Genomic DNA, 19,494 nt, shown 5'->3' with positions numbered 1-19,494 from the left:
AAGCTTTAGTTTTCCTAACACCATGCTTACATGACCAGGCAGCAGTTTTCTTTGTAGCCTGTCTTTGCTTCGTATATCCTCATGCTGCCGTTTTACATTGTAGATCTGCTATGAGTTCCCCAGTTAGCCAGTCTCCTGATATACTTATTTGTTTTCCGGAGAATGGAGATGGACGTATACCTACTTGTTTTCCTGAGAATGGGCATGGACTTCTGTCATGCATGGAGAAAGCTGTCCTTAAAGGTCTGCAGGTTTTCTGAGCTCCTTTGTGCTTTAGAGCTGCCTTGTGTGGGATCCTACTACCGCTTTCCTGAATAAACTTCAGTCTGCTCACCTGAAGTCCAGGAGGTGTGCTCTGCTCCTTTTTTAACCTCGCTAGGATCCTCCTCCGCTACTTCATGGTCACTACGGCTGGAGCTGGCATTGATTACACGTCCCTAACCAGCTCTTCTTTAACAATGAACAGCTGATCTGTGCGCTAGCATCTTTGACCCATTGAGAACTTGTATCACCTTAAGCGGGCATCTGTTTGCCATGTTTTATCATTCCCAAGGTGTCTTCTGTTCCTATTGCCCTACAACTTTTGCTTTAATTCTCTTTACAATATATTTCCCTTAGTTTCCCAGACATGATCCGAGCACTGCACGTCTCCTCCCCACAGTGTCCCCACCCTCCCTTTCCTTGTTTTGTGCCCTATCTCTCGTCGAGCAGCCAGCATTACAGCCCCGGTCTGAAAACCAGTTGCAGGGTGTGCTGCGGAGCTGGTGACCCTCAGGCATGAGTCACAGCCCTGGCCTGCTCACGTCTGTGCCACCCTTACCAAAATAGATGAAATTATGATGAGGAGGGGTGGGTATTTAGCTTACTGTTCTCAGGGATAGACTTGCTTCCTGCTTCGGATAACTTCAAAAGGTGACACTTCTGCAAGTAGAACTGAATTTTAGACACTCTGTAGCCAGCAGCAGTGAGAATTACACTTCTTTGTTTTTAACTGTGTAGTTTAGTAACAGCAAGCACAATGGTGCCTATGTTTACAGTAAGAGAAATAGAATTGTAGTAATTTACATCCTGTTGACCACTAGGGAAGTGAAAATGAGTTTTTTTTTTTCTTTTCTTTTTTTTTTCTTTTTAGCTTCAGCTGAATTCAGTGAGTAAAACAGCTTACACAATGCTAATATGCAAACTGCCTGACTTCGAAAAGAGCTGTTTTCAGACTAACTTTTCTGACCTCAGTAGATAAAGATCAGCCGTCAGGAGAGAAAAGAGATCATCATTTGCTTTAAAGTGTGCGTTTACTGTTGCTTATGAGGTATATTTTTTACAGACTTTTTTTTCAGGCCAATAGGTGCATTCAGATCAAATAGCATGAGACTCCAGGCTTTGAAATCTTGTGATCTAGTATGCTGATATTGAGAAGTAGTCTGGATGTTTCAGTATTCAGCCCATCCTCTTAAAAGGTTTGTCTCAATCTATTGGATAAATCTGCCAGATGCAAGTTTCTTCCCAGACTCAACTGACCTGGCTGCACAACATGCACAACAGCACTGCTGAAACTCCGCACACGATACGACCGTGTAATGGGATTTTGTCCCCACAGCCAGAGACCTCAGAGTTTTCCATGGGCGTCTTGGTGCTCCTGGCTCTGCTTATGGTGCTGCTAGCTTTGGTTACAATCCTTGGAAATGTTCTGGTGATCTTTGCTTTCATCATGGACAGAAATCTCAGGCATCGGAGCAACTACTTCTTTCTCAATCTTGCTATTTCTGACTTTGCAGTGGGTAAGTTGCAATGCTGAAGATATGTAATACTTGTTTTCTAGTAATGTTAAGAGGTGCAAGGGGGCCTTATTTTGGTGGGTATTTTCTTGGAGAAATTTCCTGTGTGCCATGGGGAAGGGTAAGGAATGGTAGAAACTGTATTAAGTGTTTTAGCAGCCTATTATGTCTCAAAATACATCATAATGAGATAAGTAATGCATTCTTGGTCTTGTAAATGCTTTTAATGTTGCTTCAGAAAAAAAAAGGAGCAACTACTGTATGTAAAAAATACTGATTGATGGAAAGAGGTTCTTTGCCACAGTTTGTGATTTACTTTTGCTCCTCATGTAAAACTGTTCATTACACGTCATCATAAGATCTTTACGTTTGACAGAGTAACTGTTTTCTTATGCAGCTCTCTGAGGTACATCAAGGTAAATGGATTACTTCTCTATGCAGTGCTAATGGCCTATGAGTGTATTACATTAGAACAAATGCACTTTACCACTGTAACTTTTCACTGGATGTAACTCAGTGCAGGCTATGGATCAGAAGGATTGTCCTGATGCCAGCAGACTATTGCTTGCATCTTCCATCTGTTTTCCTTATTAGCCTCCCTGTTGCATAGTGTCAGTGCAGTAGTCCTGGAGATGCAGAGGATCCAGTCCTAGTGGGTGATGCCAGGCGAAGAGGCAGGGGCTGTCAATGCCTTGTGCCACGCTCTTGCAGGGTTCAGACCATTAAAACAGCAACAAAAGTTGGTCCAGTGGGAGATGTTCCAGCAAATAGGAGAAACGTCTGTTTTTTAAGTACTTCAAATTACTGAATATGATTTTTTTAGAAGGCTTTTGGTGTTTCAGTGAAGGCTTCCTGGCTCTTTAAATGTAGCAGCTTCAGCACAGAGCTGTAAGTTTTTAAACGTGGGTCCTAGGAGCAGAGGGAGTGATTGTATCTAGAGAAGCATGATAAAATCTTCCTGCATCATCTTGACTTGAGGCTAGAAAGGAAGCATTTCTGCACACGAGTGCTTTCTCTTTAGGACAGTTGCAGAGATCAGTACTCGCTGGTCCTTGAAGAGGGAATAACACTTACCAACATACTCCACTTCTGGCAATACCACCCCTCCTAAATGCTGTTGCTTTGCCAGTGCTGAATAGTGAAATATATTAGGCTAGCCTTGAAGATTTGGCTTCACTTATGCCAATTATTAAAAGTGGTCCCTAATTCTAGTGCCTACCCAATGGGCAGAAACCAAAGGAGCTGGAGCCTTTGCTTTCCTGCTCCTGGCAGACAAATTACTGGAGCTGTCATTTCATTGCTCCAACCTTCTGCAAAGATGTGTTTCTTCTGATATCTTACAATTTAGTCAAGAGATTTAAATACCTGCCTTCTACATCAGCTCTTGTTGTGACTGGCACCCTATATGGTCTTAAGTCAGCCATCAGGAAATGATTGCTCTCAGTATTTTGCTGACCCATAAACCACCTAAATCTAGGACTTCATCTCTGGGATCAGTCTGAAGAGGTTTTATTTTTTGGAGCTGCTGTAGCATTTTTTAAAGTTCTTAGATGTCTGGAAACTTTCCAGACAATGTGACTCATTTTTTTTTGCATCCTCTAATTAGTAATAATAAGAATGGTTTCGTATATGAACTCTTAAAGCTTGGTTCTTGCATCTGTATTTATACCTACAGATAAAATCCTTCAATAATCATTTTTTGACACAGTGCCAAACATTGTTTTATCCCACTGAAGTTGATGAGAGCAGTAGTTGTCATCAACAACTCTGAAAAATGAGGGTTATTTTTTGTACAGAATTGATGCTGCTTACGTTTAAGGTGTATGTTAAGACAAACCATCACCACACCATCCTGAATGTTCTGTACATTCTGAGATCTTGCCAGACATTAAAAAAGAATAATCTGAAGAGTTTAAAATGTATCTTGAAACTGTGTACAGTTCTGTATTTGCCTTTGGTGGATCAGCATTTTCAGAATCAGATATTGCAGTATACTTTTGAAAGAATATTAGTGGTAAAATAAAGAAGTTGCTGGCTTAAAAATAAAACACAAGCATGACTTAGAACCATAGAACCATAAAGTTATCTAGGTTGGAAAAAATCTTCAAAATCATCGAGTCTGACCATGAACCTGACCTCCCATCAGCAAACTTCAGTGCCATGTCCACACATCTCTTAAATATCTCCAGGGAGTGATGTTCCAATGCTTGACCACACTCTCCATGAAGAAATTCTTCCTAATGTCCCATCAAACCTTCCCTGGCATAGTGTGAGACTGTTTTCTTGCATCCTATCACCTGTCACCTGAGAATAGAGTCTGACACCCTGCTCATTGTAACTTCCTTTCAGGAAGGTGTAGAGAGAGATGAGCTCTCTTTTTACTGGATGCAACTTAGTGCAGCCTATGGATCAGAGGCATTGTCTCACCAGCAGACTGCTGCTGGCATCTCCCATCTGTCTTCCTTATTAGCCCACTCTTCCCATAGCGTCATTCTCCCCATATCTCTTGTAGAAGTACTTCAGTAGAAGGTCTTCTGGACAAAAGGCAAATGTAATAAAACAAAAAATAGTTCTGGGGTTAACCTTAGTTGGAGAAGCAGCATGATTTAAAACACCACTTAAAAATGGAATGGCTTTCATATCTCAGTTGTTTCTGCTCTATCTGTGGTAGAAGAGGTTTCCACACACCACGCAGCCTCTCCAACATATTGTCTGTAGCATACAAACACTAACCAATCTTACATTAATAAGCTATGCTAGCAGTATCTGTAGATGTGTTTGGGGGGAAAACTCTAACAGAGATAAAAGATAAGAAGATATACAACAATAAGTTTACATTTTGTAGCATAACAACGATGCATAGAATGCTGCATACTTGCTGCAGTACTGGCTTTATATTTTTAGAGACTATATAGTTGGTTAGACTGCAGTTTTCTTCTGTGGATCTTTCTTTGCTGATTTGCCCCAAGTTTATTCCCAACAATCAACATACACTAAGATCTAATACATAGAAAGTCTTCATCAGATTTCACAAGAATGTAAAAATTTCTTTATATAACTTACATATACACCTTAACAGTATACCTTTTTCTTTTTTTTTTTTTTTTTTTCCACCTAAATATCAAAATATTGTCTCTCTTTGCTTCCAGGAGTACTGTTTGCAATCTGTAACAACGGCATGGTGTCTCTGTGATTGCTTTCCATAGGTGCATTCTGCATACCTCTCTACATCCCTTATGCCCTGACAGGGACCTGGCACTTGGGAAGAGGCATGTGCAAGCTCTGGCTAGTTATGGACTATCTCCTGTGCACAGCTTCAGTGTTTAACATTGTTCTAATTAGCTATGACCGTTTCCTGTCAGTTACTAAAGCTGTAAGTACCCTATTTATAGTCTCTCTCAGTTTTGTGGCAAGACTGTGGGATTTGGCAAGGCCATATCTTGATATTGGTGATAAGCCCTTTGCCTTATTGGTGAGTACAGGGCCCAGATTAATCGAGATAGTAACCCTGAGAAAATATGCTTGCGTGTGGAGATAGTTGTGTCTAGATGCAGTGCTGAGCATGCTCCAGCCCGGATCTGGTCAAACAGATCTTTTCTCACAATCTCTGCTGCAGGTTGCTGTTGTGTTGCTGCTTTAAGGAAAGCAGGCTGAGGAGTGAAAAGGCTGAGACAAAAGGCTGGCAAAAAGGGACCAAAGAAGGAGAAAATCTGAAGTAAACTGGATTTGGTTTGGACCTAAATCAGACATGGGATGAAAAGGCTAGGGTGGTGAAGTGAAGGACAACAGGGAGGATGGCTAGGCCTGAGACGTGGCTCCAAATGACCCTGGAGAAGACTGGGAAGAAGTGCAAATGGGGCAGAAAGTGGGCCAAAGGACAGACTGCAGAGAGCATCTGTGGGTATGAGGCAATTTCCTCTCCATGTCCGAAGCAGAACCCCAAACTTCAAATGCACTCTATGTCTCTGCTTTCTGCAGAGCATCCAATGCACCTCGTGTGTGCTTTATGTCTTGGTTCATACTAAGGCTGGAGGCCAACATTTCACGCTCATTGCACTGTTGGCTGAAGTGGCAGAGAAATGTGGGGCTGAGCTAGGAGTTCCAGCTCTTGCGTGACCTATGAGAATGTCAATATTATGCCATATGAAAAAAAAGATCGGTTGTATTTTTGTTAATTATAATTACTTGAACTTATTACAAATGCCTTTTTATTATTATGTATTTCTGTTATTTAATTTTGTTTTAATGAAAGAAACTGGGAAATCAAACACGAAAACATTTTGTTTTTAAGTGAAATTACACTGGAAAACCAAAGACTCAACATTTACAAAGTACAAACCAGGACAAAGATAAGGGTGATTTTCTGGTTTCATCAGCTAATGTCTGCATTTCAGGGTTGGATTCTGCTCCTATGTGTTCATGGAATGTGCAATAAATGATTTTTCAAGGGTGCACATTAAGTTTGTGACATAATTTCTGTTGACCACTGTGCCACATTTAGTCCTGTATCTTGTGAAGTGCTGTAAAAAACAGTGCAGTTGTCAGTGAATGGGAGTCATTCTCTGAGCAACTATAAAACGTTAATTACTCTGCCAATTCATGCTGCAGATGTTTCAAACAAGGCGTACCAAATTACTAGGTACTTCTAACTCTGATGGATGATCATGTTTCATTGCCTGGACCAGGACCCTAGCACTATGACTGATACCTAGACAACCCCATGTTATGTCAACATCAATAAATTAAACATACCTGAGTGGGCTTGAGCTGATGAGCAAAGATGCAACTCTATTAGCAAATGCTATGCTAAGCTCGTCTTTGGCTAATTCTCTTGGTTCAAATATTTGCCTCTTCAGCTGCAATATTTTCTTTTTATTTTATTTATTTATTTATTTTTCCCTCACAGGTATCTTACAGAGTCCAGCGGGGAATAATGTCCAACCCTGTTGTCAAGATGGTGGCCATCTGGGTCTTTGCCTTCCTCCTCTACTGCCCAGCAATTCTCTTATGGGAACACGTGGCCGGCTGCAGCACGGTGCAGGAGGGGCAGTGCCATGCTGAGTTCTTTGACAACTGGTACTTCCTCCTTTGTGCATCCACCCTGGAGTTCTTTGTGCCGCTGCTCTCAGTCACCTACTTCAACGTGCACATCTTCATCAACATCCAGAGGCGCCAGAGACGTGGCAGCATTCAGGACTCTGAGCCTCCAAGGAGCAGCAGCTCGTCCTGGAGGTCTTGCTTCGTGCTGAGACAAGGAACATCTTCCTTATCGGAAGCAGAGGACAGTGTCTCGTCCTCCATAAGGCCAAAGAAAGAGTCTTTGGTAGCTGAAAGCTTATCTCCATCCAGAGCCAATTCTGTAACCCCAGAAAATGACCTCTCCATTTCTTTTTGTGCAAGGACCAGGTCAAAACTACATCAGGACAAGAAAATTGCAAAGTCGCTTGCCATAATTGTTTGTGCCTTTGCCATTTGCTGGGCACCATATACTTTACTAATGATTATTCGTGGGGCCTGCCAAGGAACCTGTGTTCATAACTCCCTGTACGATGTTACCTTTTGGCTTTTGTGGCTCAATTCCTCTCTGAATCCATTTCTCTACCCTCTCTGTCATGATAAATTTCGAATGGCCTTTATGAAAATATTATGTCCCAAAAAGTTTGCAACATTAAGATCAGGCTCCTTTTAGAAGTAGAAGAAGGAAAAAAAGAAAGACTGAATCATAGAATTATAGAATATCCCGAGTTGGAAGGGACCCACAAGGATCATTGAGTCCAATTCCTGGTTCCACACAGGTCTACCCAAAAATTAAGACCATATAGTCCAAATGCTTCTTAAACTCCGACAGGCTTGGTGCTGTGACTACATCCCTGGGGAGCCTGTTCCAGTGTGTGACCACTCACTTGGTGAAAAACCTTTTCCTGATATCCAACCTGACTCTATTCCCTCGGGTCCTGTCGCTGTCCCCAGAGAGCAGAGCTCAGCGCCTGCCCCTCCGCTCCCCTCGTGAGGGAGCTGCAGGCCGCCATGAGGCCTCCCCTCAGCCTGCTCTGCTCCGGGCTGAGCAAACCAAGGGACTTCAGCTGCTCCTCGTATGTCTTCCCCTCTAGGGCCTTCACCATCTTTGTAGCCCTCCTCTGGACACTCTCCAACAGTTTAATGTCCTTTTTGTACTGTGGTGCCCAGAACTGCACACAGTACTTGAGGTGAAGCCGCACAGCACAGAGCAGAGCGGGACAATCCCTTCCCTCAACTGACCAGCAATGCCATGTTTGATGCACCCCAAGGTGTGGTTGGCCCTCCTGGCTGCCAGAGCACACTGCTGGCTCATATTCAACTTGCTATTAACCACAACGCCCAGATCCCTCTCTGCGGGGCTGCTCTCCAGCGTCTCGTCACCCAGTCTGTGTGTATAGCCAGGGTTGCCCCGTCCCAGGTGCAGGACCCGGCACTTGTTCTTGTTAAACTTCATGCGGTTGGTGATCGCCCAGCTCTCCAATCTGTCCAGATCTCTCTGCAAGGTCTTTCCAACCTCGACAGAGTCAACAACTCCTCCAAGCATAGTATCATCAGCAATTTTACTCAAAACACCTTCTAGTCCTACATCCAGATTGTTTATGAAAACACCGAAAAGAACTGGCCTTAAAATGGAGCCCTGGGGGACCCCACTGGTGACTGGCTGCCAGTCTGATGTAACCCTACTTACCACAACCCTTTGAGCCCTACCTGTCAGCCAATTGTTCACCCACCATATTATGTTTTTATCTAGCTGTATGCTGGACATTTTGTCCAGTAGGATCCTATGAGAAACCATATCAAAAGCTTTATTGAAATCCAAAAACATTACATCAACTGGCTTCCCTTGATCGACTAGATGGGTGATCTTATCATAAAAGGAAATTCAATTTGTTAGCAGGACAGCTGTAGTACAGCTTAAGTACAGCTGTATCTGTAGTGGTTGATGGATGTAAGTAGCCAAGGTTTGTAACTACTCTTTTCAGAAGAGTAAACTAGTTACAAAAACTAGGTAAGCCTTTGGTGAAATATATTATCCTTCAGATTAATACACGTGCCCCAAGTTTGTGGACTTTTTCCGGGTATTCCAATTGGCAAGGAAAAGGGTATTGCCTCTGCCTGACTTTTCTTAGTATAATATTCACATTATCTTCATTCTTATTGTGGAAGATACTTTCTTCTATTGCAGTACCGCTTGTATTTGTGTTCATGGGTGATATTATTTAGCTATACGATAAAGGTTGGTTATTTGCCATAAGGTCAGTAGTGTTCAAAAGTTAATATCTTCTCTATTTCATTTCTTTTGAACAGTTTGTAGTGCATTCAGAAGTATTTTTCCCCTTATTATAACATATCCAGGTAATTTATGACTTTGTTGTCAGGCATATAGCAGGATTACTTTCTCTCATTAATGATGTTTGGATATCAGGAGAATACAGGGATTACTTTTTAAAAACAGAGTGCAGATGTTCTCTGCAGAAAGGCATTAGTCTACATATCTGCTCAGATGAAGCAGTAGAGAATTTAGAAGTATTTAGATGCATTAGAAGTATTAGATGCACTTACACGCATCTCTAGCTGTTCTTCAAGAACCAAGACTTTTAAGCTATAGTTTTGAGAGATCATAGAATAATATTATTTCCTATTCAAAAGCATTATAGATATGAAGGCAAGACCTATAATAGCCTGACTGTGATGAGAGAGAGTAAGGAGAATGCATCTGTGAGTGAATAATCCAACAGAGCACCTTTCAAACTTTTGGAACTCCTTGGATCTCATTTGATTGTGTGTCCCCACAAGAGCAGCAGCACAGCCTTGCAAGGGCAGAAGACACATGGCCTGAGTACTCCGATGCAGGAAGACATCTCCTCTCTCCTTGAAAGCACTGAGCAGCTGATCATGAATGGAGTCATCTGCTGTTCTCTCATTTGTAGTTAGTAAGTACGGCCTGCCCTTACTCCACAACAGTGAGAAAATTTGTGGCTACCAGCCCAGGGGGAGATGTGTGCAGTGGTCAAAGCAACTCCATCTTTTTATACTCCCCTCTGGATCATTTCATGACTCCCAGTAGAATTGTAACCTGTGCTGTGAAAAGTGCAGGTCTAACAAGCCTTGCTGACTTCCAAATATGACATAATGCACAGGCACCAACTCAGCTCCACAGCTGAGCAAATCCCTACTCAGTTCAGGGTGCCAGTGGGCAAGCATTACAAATAATTGAGAAACAAAAGTGATTTTTTTTTTTAATCTCATTTGTCCCCTTCCATGCATCTTCTATTTCTATTGTCAGAGGTTATGATAAATGGATAATTTTCTTACATGCTGAGGTTTTTTGATTTGCTGCATGAGCTAAGAAAATGACTGACACCAATGACTACCTATAGTTTGTGTGGTGATGTAGCTGAGAAAATATAAGAGGTAATAATAGAGGAATAATATGAGGTAATCTTCTTCCAATATGCAGTTTCCAAGCTGTTAAGGGTTATTTAGTTACAGAATTTTGGAATTTTAATGTACTAGGTTCCTTAATAAATAAACAGGTGTAACTTTTAAAAATGCAAATAGTTTCTCTTCATCGTGCTGTCAGTAAGTATAAGACTAGCAGATAAATGAACAATAAACACTAAAGAAATATGAGAAGTAGCAGATGTCCCTTTTAACTTCTGGCTTTATTTAGTGCATACTCATATAGTATATTAGTACATTTTACTTATCTCTCTTCTGAATATTCTCCTCCTGGGCTGAACTACCATTTAATCACAGTTACTTGTTGTGCTATATTATGTAATAATCTAAACTCATCTGCTTACACCAAATATGTATATGTATGTGCTGTGGTTTAACCTGGCAGGGAGCTAAGTACCACAGAGCTGCTCACTCAATCTCCTCAGGTGGGATGGGGGAGGGAATCAGAAAGGTAAAAGTGCAAGAACTCATGAGTTGAAACCAAGAGAGTTAACTAGGTAAAGCAAAAGCCGTGCACACAAGCAAAGCAAAACCAGGAATTCATTTGCTACTTCCCATCGGCAGGAAGGTGTTCAGCCACTTCTAGGAAAGCAGGGCTTATCACAAGTAATAGTTTCTTGGGAAGACAAACACCATCACTACAAATGCCCCCTCCTTCCTCTTTCTTTACCCAAGCTTTTATTGCCAGGCATGATGCCTTATGTTATGGGATGTCCCTTTGGTCAGTTTGGGTCAGCTGTTCTGGCTGTGTCCCCTCCCAGCTCCTGGTGCACCCCCAGCCTCCTCGTTGGCAGGGCACCACGAGGAGTAGAAAGTCCTTGGCTCTCTGTGAACACTGCTCTGTAAAAACTAAAACATTGGTCTGTCATCACCACTGTTTTCATCGAAAATCCAAAACACAGCACCATACATATCTCTCTGAAGAAAATTAACGCTATCCCAGACAAAACCATGACACTGCTATCAATCAACAGATATATCCAAGGCAGGTCAGAATACAATAAACATGTGCCCACTACACCAGTCTATTTTCTTTAAATGCAGAGTGTACAAGCTTTTTGTCCTGCAGAGCTTCTACCATTCTTTCAAAATGCAACTTATAAATTCAGTAATGTTGAATATATGCAAACAAATCCTTTTGTGTCAGCCTTAAGTGCAAATGGTTCCTTAATGCTAAAGAAGACATGCTTTTAACAGTGTTAGCAGTAGGGAGTTGAATATCTCATTCTGGTTAGCTTATCAGAGGATATCTGAAACGAAGCCATTGTCATGTGTAGATAAGGACACGCACAGTTATATCTATGAAGTTATATATGTATATACGTATTTGTTCTTCCTCCTCCTTGCTCTTTTCTTTGGCTTGCATCTCATAGCAAAATGATCTCTGGTACAGGCCAGAGCTAGGGCTGAATGCTGTTATCAACAGGGACTTAACTTTTTTTTTTTTCAGCCTGAGGCGTCTTGACATCTCCAGCAGAGCCCTGTGCAAGGCCTGGGAAGAGCAAGGAATTCAAAAAACCCAATAAACGGTGTCAAATTTAGGTAATAGAAGATACTGAGCACAAGGTCCTCGGAAGGATGGTGAAGCACCTAACTCTGCCTCCATTTTGGCTTACTTGGCATGTTGGAAGTTTCCAACATAATTACTCTACCTGGGCAGTGCTTCTTGGTGAAAACTTTGTTTCAGAGGCATGGGCAGATAGTTCAATAATACCCCTGGCTTATTTTTGGCAGCTTTTTTAACTGTACTGGAAAGTAAGTTGGCAATCTGGTTGGTTTTTTCTTCCCCACACTTTGTGAGCTATGGTTAGTGGGATACAGAAGTAAGAAAGAAGCTGATGGCTGGGAAAAATTGAATGGCTTAAATGAGGGGTTAGATTAGCCTCTTTCTTCTTCTGGTGTAGAAGTTACTTTCAATGGAGAAAGACACAGGACCTCTGTAAATTGTATTCCTTATCCTTCAGCCTGGCAACAGAAATATTGGGAACTGTCAGAGGGAGGGTTTAATCTAAGGAGGTATGATCATGGGGGTACCCCATTGACACTGCTGATCACTATTTATTGTGAACTGTGAGTCCCTGTGGAGGTTGCACAAGTAAGCCACATTACAGATCTAAGTGTTGATGGTATGAAATTCTCCCTACCCCTGCTCTGAACTCGTGGGCAATGCAGTCCTGTAACTAGACAAATAAATAAATAAATAAATACATCTGCATTGCAATGAGAAACAAAGCTGTCAGGAAGCTGGTGTAGCTCACAGTTTGTGTGAGTCGAACTAATGCTTTGTGGCACTGATGCTTAAAATATAACAGAAACAAGGAGTCAGTGCTTCAGGTGAGGCACATGAGGTCTGCAGGTACTGGAAAGGTCACTTACAAAAAGGCCCAGCATTGCAAGAAGCTGTGTGCCAAATGAATTATTAGGGTACTTGTTGCAAATTAGTCTCAAAGCCAGCTTATCACCCCACACACCCAATACTGTGATGTGATCTGTTAGAGCAGAAAAACAATAATAAAGCTAGTGGATGGTTAGGCCTCAGCAGTTAATGTTTCATTGGCGATTCCTCTGGTGCTGTGCAGTTTTCTTGCTTGGTATGTTATCTGATAAAAGGGTAACAGAATAGCTTTTCTGTAACTGCATCAAGCTAATGACTGGAGAAGTCAGGAACTCCTGGGTGATGGGAAAATGGACCTTGGAGGCAAAGCTGTTGGCAGAGTGAGGAAGTGCTCATGTCCTTGAAAGAAAGAACCTAAAACAGTAATGAACTTGGAAGAGGGAAGTCAACTTGGACAATTCCAAATGGAAATTTCCCCTTGGAGGAAATTAGAAGAATAGTGGTCGAAGAAATATTTTTTTGAACAACAGGAGGAAAATAGGCCAACAAACACAGCTGAGCTCAGGTAAAAAAGAGATACATCTTAATTTCTCAAGAAGCTATTTTTACCACTGAAGACCATTTAGTCAATATAAAGCATACTTTTAACGTAAAGAACCAAGCAGTAAATTGTATAATCTTATTTCAGAGTCCCTGTGTCTGGGGGGCTCAATCAGCCAGCATCTCCAGACAAATGTTCTGGTGAGGGCTTGGATCTTGCAAGCCAAGAGGTCTGTGCTAACAAAAGGCTTAAGTAAGTATGTTGGTTAGAGGGAAAGGTGATACTACGTTTAATGCAAATTTCATTTCTTCCTTTGATTGACAGAACAATATAGGATTTTTCACATACACCTTATTTGGTAAGTGAGAGTGACCAGGCAACTTCCTTTGTTTTGTACAATTTTATATATTTTTTAATCCCGTTTCTAAATACCAGAGTACAACTCTACTTTAAAGTACATAATTTTGTTGAAATTGCTATGACAATGTATGAGGAAAAGGCTTCTATAAACAAAACTCAGATGTGTATCTAGGTGCAAAAGCTGGAAATGAATATAAGGCAGTGTCACATTTTTTTTAGGATGAATATATCTGAATTCTGGAAAGATGGCTTTTTAAGTTTTATTATTGACTTTATTATTTATTATTGATTTATTATTAGTATAGTCCTTCATAAAAAGTCTTCTTTGGGCTCTAACCAAAATAAGTGAGGGCAGGAAAGAATGTCTCATTGAGAAAATCTTAATGAAGATTGATTATTGAAGATTTATTGAGTCTTATGGTTATTTGTGTGACAGTCCTGTGGCCACGAAATAGGCCTTCGCTGCAATGGCTGAACTCACCTGGACTCTCACACCCAGCATTAACCTTGGACCTTGGAGCACTGTTTGGATGGAGGAGGGTGTCCTGCTGTGAGCTACATCGGAGCTTGCAGCTCAGGTTTTGGGTGGATTTCTGAAACTGACCTTGGACCCAGCTTATCACCTCATGTTTATCTCATGATCTTCTACAGCTGCACCTGAGGAACTGAAGTCTTCCACAATGGCATAATCTGTGGTAACATTTGTCTCTCAAGGAAAAATCACACAAGTGGAGCAAATCCAGTCTGATCCCAAGGAAGTTCCTAGCTCTGCCTTACAAGGGTTGTTTACTCTTCCTCCCCAAGGAACTAGAGATCTAGAACCCACAGTTTCTTTTTATTTATTTTACCAAGTTGGCATGGCATGATGTGTAATGCTATCCGACTACTTTATTATTATATTGATCTTCCTTTACCAGCGGTAAGGGGAACATCCTTCTACATATAACATTATTCAGCACTGGTTTTTTTGGTCTTGCAAGCTCAGCACTTTTCTTGTATCCTGTAGAACCTGGTTTCCCATTTTGCGTCAAGTAGTTCATGTTCCTCCATACTGTTGTACTGACTGTAGATCTGCTATGGCACGTGTTTCTGGGTGCCTTGCTGAACTGTTCCCAAAGCACACTGGTACAGTTTTTCAAGTATCTCAGAAACAATTGCTGTTCTCACTTGCATTACCATTTTCTTTTTAATTTCCTATATTCTAAAGATATCATTCTCTTTAGAAGATCTACACAGAAATCAAATATCCCCTGAGTAAAACCTGTTGTTAGTAAGTTAGCAGTTTACCATAACCACAAATACCTTCCCTTGCCTTGTAAGAATTTCACCATTTGTTGTCTTCCTGTTGTTGGGCTGCTGTTATTTTTAGGTGGAAAACAAGTGTTCTTGCAAAACTTTTATTTAAAATAAAATGTGAAAAAAAAACAAAGCAAGCAAACAAAAAAACTGTAATCAGAAATGAAAGAAGTTTAAGCAAAGAAACACAACAAATTTATCCAGAGCAGAAAAAATCAACTCCTCTGTTCTGTTTTTCTACATGTGTTCCTTTGGTTTAAAAACAGTGTTTTAACAGCAGTGATAATGAAGTTAGAAATAGGTTTTAAATAGCATAAAGTAGCATGGCTGAGTTTGTGTGTGGCAAAACTGGAATAGCATCATACAATGAAGGAAGGCAAAGCTCTATTATTATTATTTATTTATTTATTTATTTTACTATGTAGGAGAGACTGTTTTTCTTTAACAGAGTAGAAAATCAAAGAAGCAGACTGTCTCCTTCCTTACATCACCACATTTAGGTATTACACTACCAAGATTTTTCCCCTGTAGCTCTTTATTTTTCAGGATCCGGCTACTATACTTCAGGCTGGATCAAACTTTCTTGCCTGTAAATGTTTGCACAGTGCTCTGATCTTCACTTGGGTGCATACTCTCTCACTCGTTTGCTCTCCTTGCCAAACAACTCTGCCCAAAGTTTTTATCTTGAGTGTATATATATATATATATATATATATATTTGTGGGAACTCCCCCTTATCGCTCTATCTTTAAAGAAGAAAATTCGTTATACCTATCAGTTGCAACAAAACTCAGTGTAACCAATAGTGACTCTTCACTGATGTTTTCTCTCTTGAGCTGTGGAAAATTTTTAAATTAGCTGCTCCCTTTCCTCCATCTTCTGCAGGACAAGGCATGATGATTTGTGGTTGCCTCCTTCATGCTGGTATCTCTTGGCTCACCCTCTTCTAAAGGAAGATCATTCCTTTACTTTTCACTCCTGCTAAAGAGGGTAGTCACATTTCTATGTAAGTGACTTGTAGAATAGGAGGCCAGCTTTCCCTAACCACCTATATTGGCAATGAAATGAGAAACTCCTCCAGAAAGCAGCTTAGAGAAGGGGTCTGATTAACCCCCCGAGGCAGCAGTTCAGAGGCCTGTTTGTCCCCAGTGCACTTGTGAAGGCAGGCGCTGCGAATGCATCTGCTTGTTTTCCTCTCACCAAAGCCTGATTTTTGACATTTTCCTGTTCCAACCGACCTGTTCCTGCAGATGTCACTAGTGCTACACAGTATTTTTAAACCTTGCAAATCCGTGGATTTTTCAAAAGGTGCCATTGGTATGTACAATACTACGTGATATCACACCAGCGCCTTTCTGCCAAAAATGCCACTAGATCCATTATATTACATCTAATATTTACTTTGCGGTAGAAAACATTAGTGGAAGGGCTTATTGCCTTGACAAAGAAAAGAAGAGTTTAGTCATACAGATAATCATCAGTCAGTGCAGGACTTCTTCCTAAGTTGCTCTGCATAGAAACTGCCTTGTGCTCTGCATTTAAAACAAGCTTTCTATTGCCTGTGAAAAAAAGATACTGAGTTGAGAGCAGGTTCCTCAGTATTGCCTCATGGTAGAAAAAGGTGCCCTCTCCTCTGATGTAAAAGGCTTTGCTCTCGTGATTGCTTTAAGCTATTTAATTGTGGACTGCTGTTAAAAAAGCCATCCAGCTCTCCTACCCTTCCCGCTGTTGCTCCTGCTCCTGGCTACGTGGTCCTGCCCCGCTGTCACCCTGGGCAACGGCTTGTGCAGCTGCACAGGAAACCAAGTCTAAGAGCTGATCCAGGTGGAAAGCAGCCATTTCTATTTTTGATTACTTAGTTTAGGTCGAGTTAGATAGAATACCTTTTTTAGCTTACCACAGAAGCATACAAGTGTTAGATGCTTGTCTGACAGCTGACCCTTTGTCAGCAGTTTGGTTTTCAGTCAGATTAAAGCAACGAAGAAGCTGCAGCTTCGGATATGAGTATTTGGATATATTTCTCAATAATTTTCTACAGGGCAGATCTTTAGCTTGGCTGACTTGGTAGACCTCCAGTGACTTTAGCAAAGTTATGCCAAAATAGACCAGAGTAGGGTCTTGCCCAGTCTGCACGGTGGACATCTTCATGGGGATCTGCTCAGATGGGCTTTTGGGGATGGAGCATTTCCACGGGAGGGGGACAGATCTCAATTCTGCCACTTTTTCTGTCATGCTAAGGGTCTTAGCATCATTAGCTCTGGCTGAAGCCCTTTGTCTGAGAGAAATTGTAACTTAAAATTAGTGAAGTTCCCTGCTGAGACATTTACATTCAACCAGTTCTGCTGCTTTTGACAACTGACTAGACTCTGTCCTCAAGTACATACAAAGACAATATGTCAGTGCAAGTGCCTGCATTACAGGACATAGGCCAAATTAATTTCTGGAATAATGCCATGGAAATTAAGTGATCGGTATAGTCTCTGAAGTTTAACTGTTTACATTATTTGTATTATATTTCAGCAATAGTTTCTGGTGTATGCTTATCAATTGGTTTTCAGCCTGTTCTGCTATTGCTGCTTTAGGTTAAATCATTGCCTGGCTTTTCTGGTGGCAGGCACAGTGTTTCTGTTCTGTTCTCCATCACTGGTTTCTTCACACTGTTTAATTTCATAAGGTACTTGTTATTTTTTTCATTATTATACATCAGATTTTCTTCGCTGTGTTCTGCCCGAGCAGTTGCCCCTTTGTTGATGTCTGCACCAGGCCTGTAGGCTCTGTGTATCCTGATATGAGCAAACAGCACTGGCCTCCGACTCACCTCCTTTTACAACCTTATACCTAGTGTTGTTCTCTTCCTCCCTATCATGTTGGAGGAATTAGAAGCAGGGTCCTTTGAGAATCTGTGTGTAAACACTTGTTACTTTTACTTAATGAAGTATTATCTTTATATATTTATATTCCTCCCATCCAGCATGCAGGTTTATGTCTTCTTTGCTACAAGAATTTATGTGTACAAGAGAATGAAGAAAGGAGAATTTAAAACAAAACTGCATCAAAAAGGTACTTTAATTTCCTTCTGAGATTTGTGCTGTGTCCAGAGTCTCTGCCTCCCTACAACTTATTTCTTGTGCAGCCACTACGTTTGTTCTCCCTCGGTACTGTGGGAGGACACATCTGTGCAGGGAGGACAAACAGAAGGTTAAGATTAAACCTGTTTGAGCTTTTAAGCCTTGAAAGGCAGACCTAACTCCATTCAGAAACCAGTGTAGAGAGCAAATCCCCAAGATATTAAGCCTGCAAAAACATGTGATGCTGAACTGAAGAGCTGCTTTGTTTTTTAAAATATGTCATAAAACCATGACCAGCTTGGAGAGGGCAATAAGCTTTCCGATGGAGCTAAGGAGATTTCTTCTGGTCCTGTGCTGAGCAGGGCCAAGCTTAATAGGGAAAACTCAAGTCTAATTTGATTGGGCTCACAGACTGAAAATAGGGGTCTTATTGATATTCCTGCTGATGGGACTTCAGGCTCCCGGTACCACTGGGGGACAGGCGGGGAACAACACTAACACTGTAGCTCCTTCTGAGGAGTGCATTTTGTTCATGTTGCACTTGGTGTGAAGCCAGTACCGCTGGTCACCTCTAGTGGAGTTTTGCTACACCTCATTTGGCCAAAATATTGTTTACTTTTTTAAAAACTGCCTGACCTGAGGGGGAAAAGTGTGCGTTGGACTTTCACATTGCTAATAATATCGCAGCTCGATGGTCAGGTCAGGAAGTGGGGACTGCCTCACCCACAGTGGAGCAGCTTAAAATCTGCCTGTAGTGATTAATATTCCTGGCCTCAGACTGTTTATTTCTTGCACTCGAAACCACAGTGTTCACACAGGCCATTGCCTCCCCTCTTTCCTCCCCCCGACCCTCCCAAAGCAAAACTCACCAGTGTAAGAGCTCCCGTGGGTGCTTTTCGGCTGACCTTGCTGCTAGGATCTTTTCATCCCGGATTGTCTGTCTTTCTTGCTTCAGGCCATTAGCCTTTGCCTTGTCCCCTTTGACTGCCCTGAATAATTCTTGCCTTTCCACGGCTCTTCCCAGTGTAGATTTATTAATTGAAAGGAAAGCTGCCACCATGGCCCAGCCACCTGAAGGGCTGCTGGTGAGCCTGCGGTGGGGCAGCAGGCTGCAGAGAGGAACACTCCGCTTCAGACTGCCCTGGTGGCTCCTGCCATCAGCTGTGCTTTGCTGACAGTCAGGGCACTTAGCATCCAATTTAGCTTTTCTAATAAGGGAAAACTGCTCCACAGCTAGGAGGTGAGTTTGAAAGCTCTACCCTGCCCCAGAGAAAGGAGGGCAGAGATCTGAGGTAGCAATGCGACATCATGCCCAGGAGGCAACTTTCAAGAGCTGGGTACCCACTGGGAACCTGGATGTCCAGTCCTGCAAGGGCTCAAATTCTAAATTTTCTTTGTATCTAAAAAAGAGAATCGAGGCCAGGTTTGCCTAACTTATGATTCTGCTCAGACCCATGAGTTCAAAGTTTGGTGATGTCCTCTGATTCTTTTGGTTTTGCATTAAATTTGAGGCTTTAAAATTTTTATTTGTTTATTTATTTTGTCCTGCAAACTTTCATTAAATTCCTGCTTCAATTTATGGCCAAAAGATAATGACTCTTTTAATACCTCAAATGAATGCTATGAATGCTGTGTCAG

The 19,494-nt window shown here is 41.6% G+C and overlaps 1 protein-coding gene across 2 annotated transcripts; it reads left to right on the top strand.

The window, feature by feature from the left end:
• Window positions 1-830: 830 nt before the first annotated feature.
• Window positions 831-18,046, top strand: LOC310894279 (histamine H3 receptor-like). Of its 2 annotated transcripts, XM_083824194.1 has the most exons (4): window positions 831-849; window positions 1,598-1,778; window positions 4,982-5,148; window positions 6,682-18,046. In XM_083824194.1, the coding sequence occupies exons 2-4, from the start codon at window positions 1,619-1,621 to the stop codon at window positions 7,462-7,464; spliced, it is 1,110 nt and encodes a 369-aa protein (XP_083680320.1). In that variant the 5' UTR covers window positions 831-849; window positions 1,598-1,618; the 3' UTR covers window positions 7,465-18,046. The 2 variants fall into 2 exon arrangements, with proteins under 2 accessions (XP_083680320.1, XP_083680319.1); XM_083824193.1 differs by lacking the exon at window positions 831-849 and having other exon boundaries at window positions 857-1,778.
• The last annotated feature ends 1,448 nt before the right edge of the window (window positions 18,047-19,494 follow it).

This window comes from Anser anser, assembly GCF_964211835.1.
Source record: "Anser anser genome assembly, chromosome: 2".
NCBI lineage: Eukaryota > Metazoa > Chordata > Aves > Anseriformes > Anatidae > Anser > Anser anser.
This window is presented reverse-complemented; position numbering and strand designations above follow the sequence as displayed.

What these genes read in the sequence shown, in the direction of transcription:
- LOC310894279 (XM_083824193.1), top strand. Translation starts at nt 1,490, where the DNA reads ATGCAAGTTTCTTCCCAGACTCAACTGACCTGGCTGCACAACATGCAC. An exon ending in TATTTCTGACTTTGCAGTGG is followed by an intron (nt 1,779 to 4,981) that starts GTAAGTTGCAAT and finishes TGCTTTCCATAG; the next exon opens with GTGCATTCTGCATACCTCTC. An exon ending in TCCTGTCAGTTACTAAAGCT is followed by an intron (nt 5,149 to 6,681) that starts GTAAGTACCCTA and finishes TTTCCCTCACAG; the next exon opens with GTATCTTACAGAGTCCAGCG.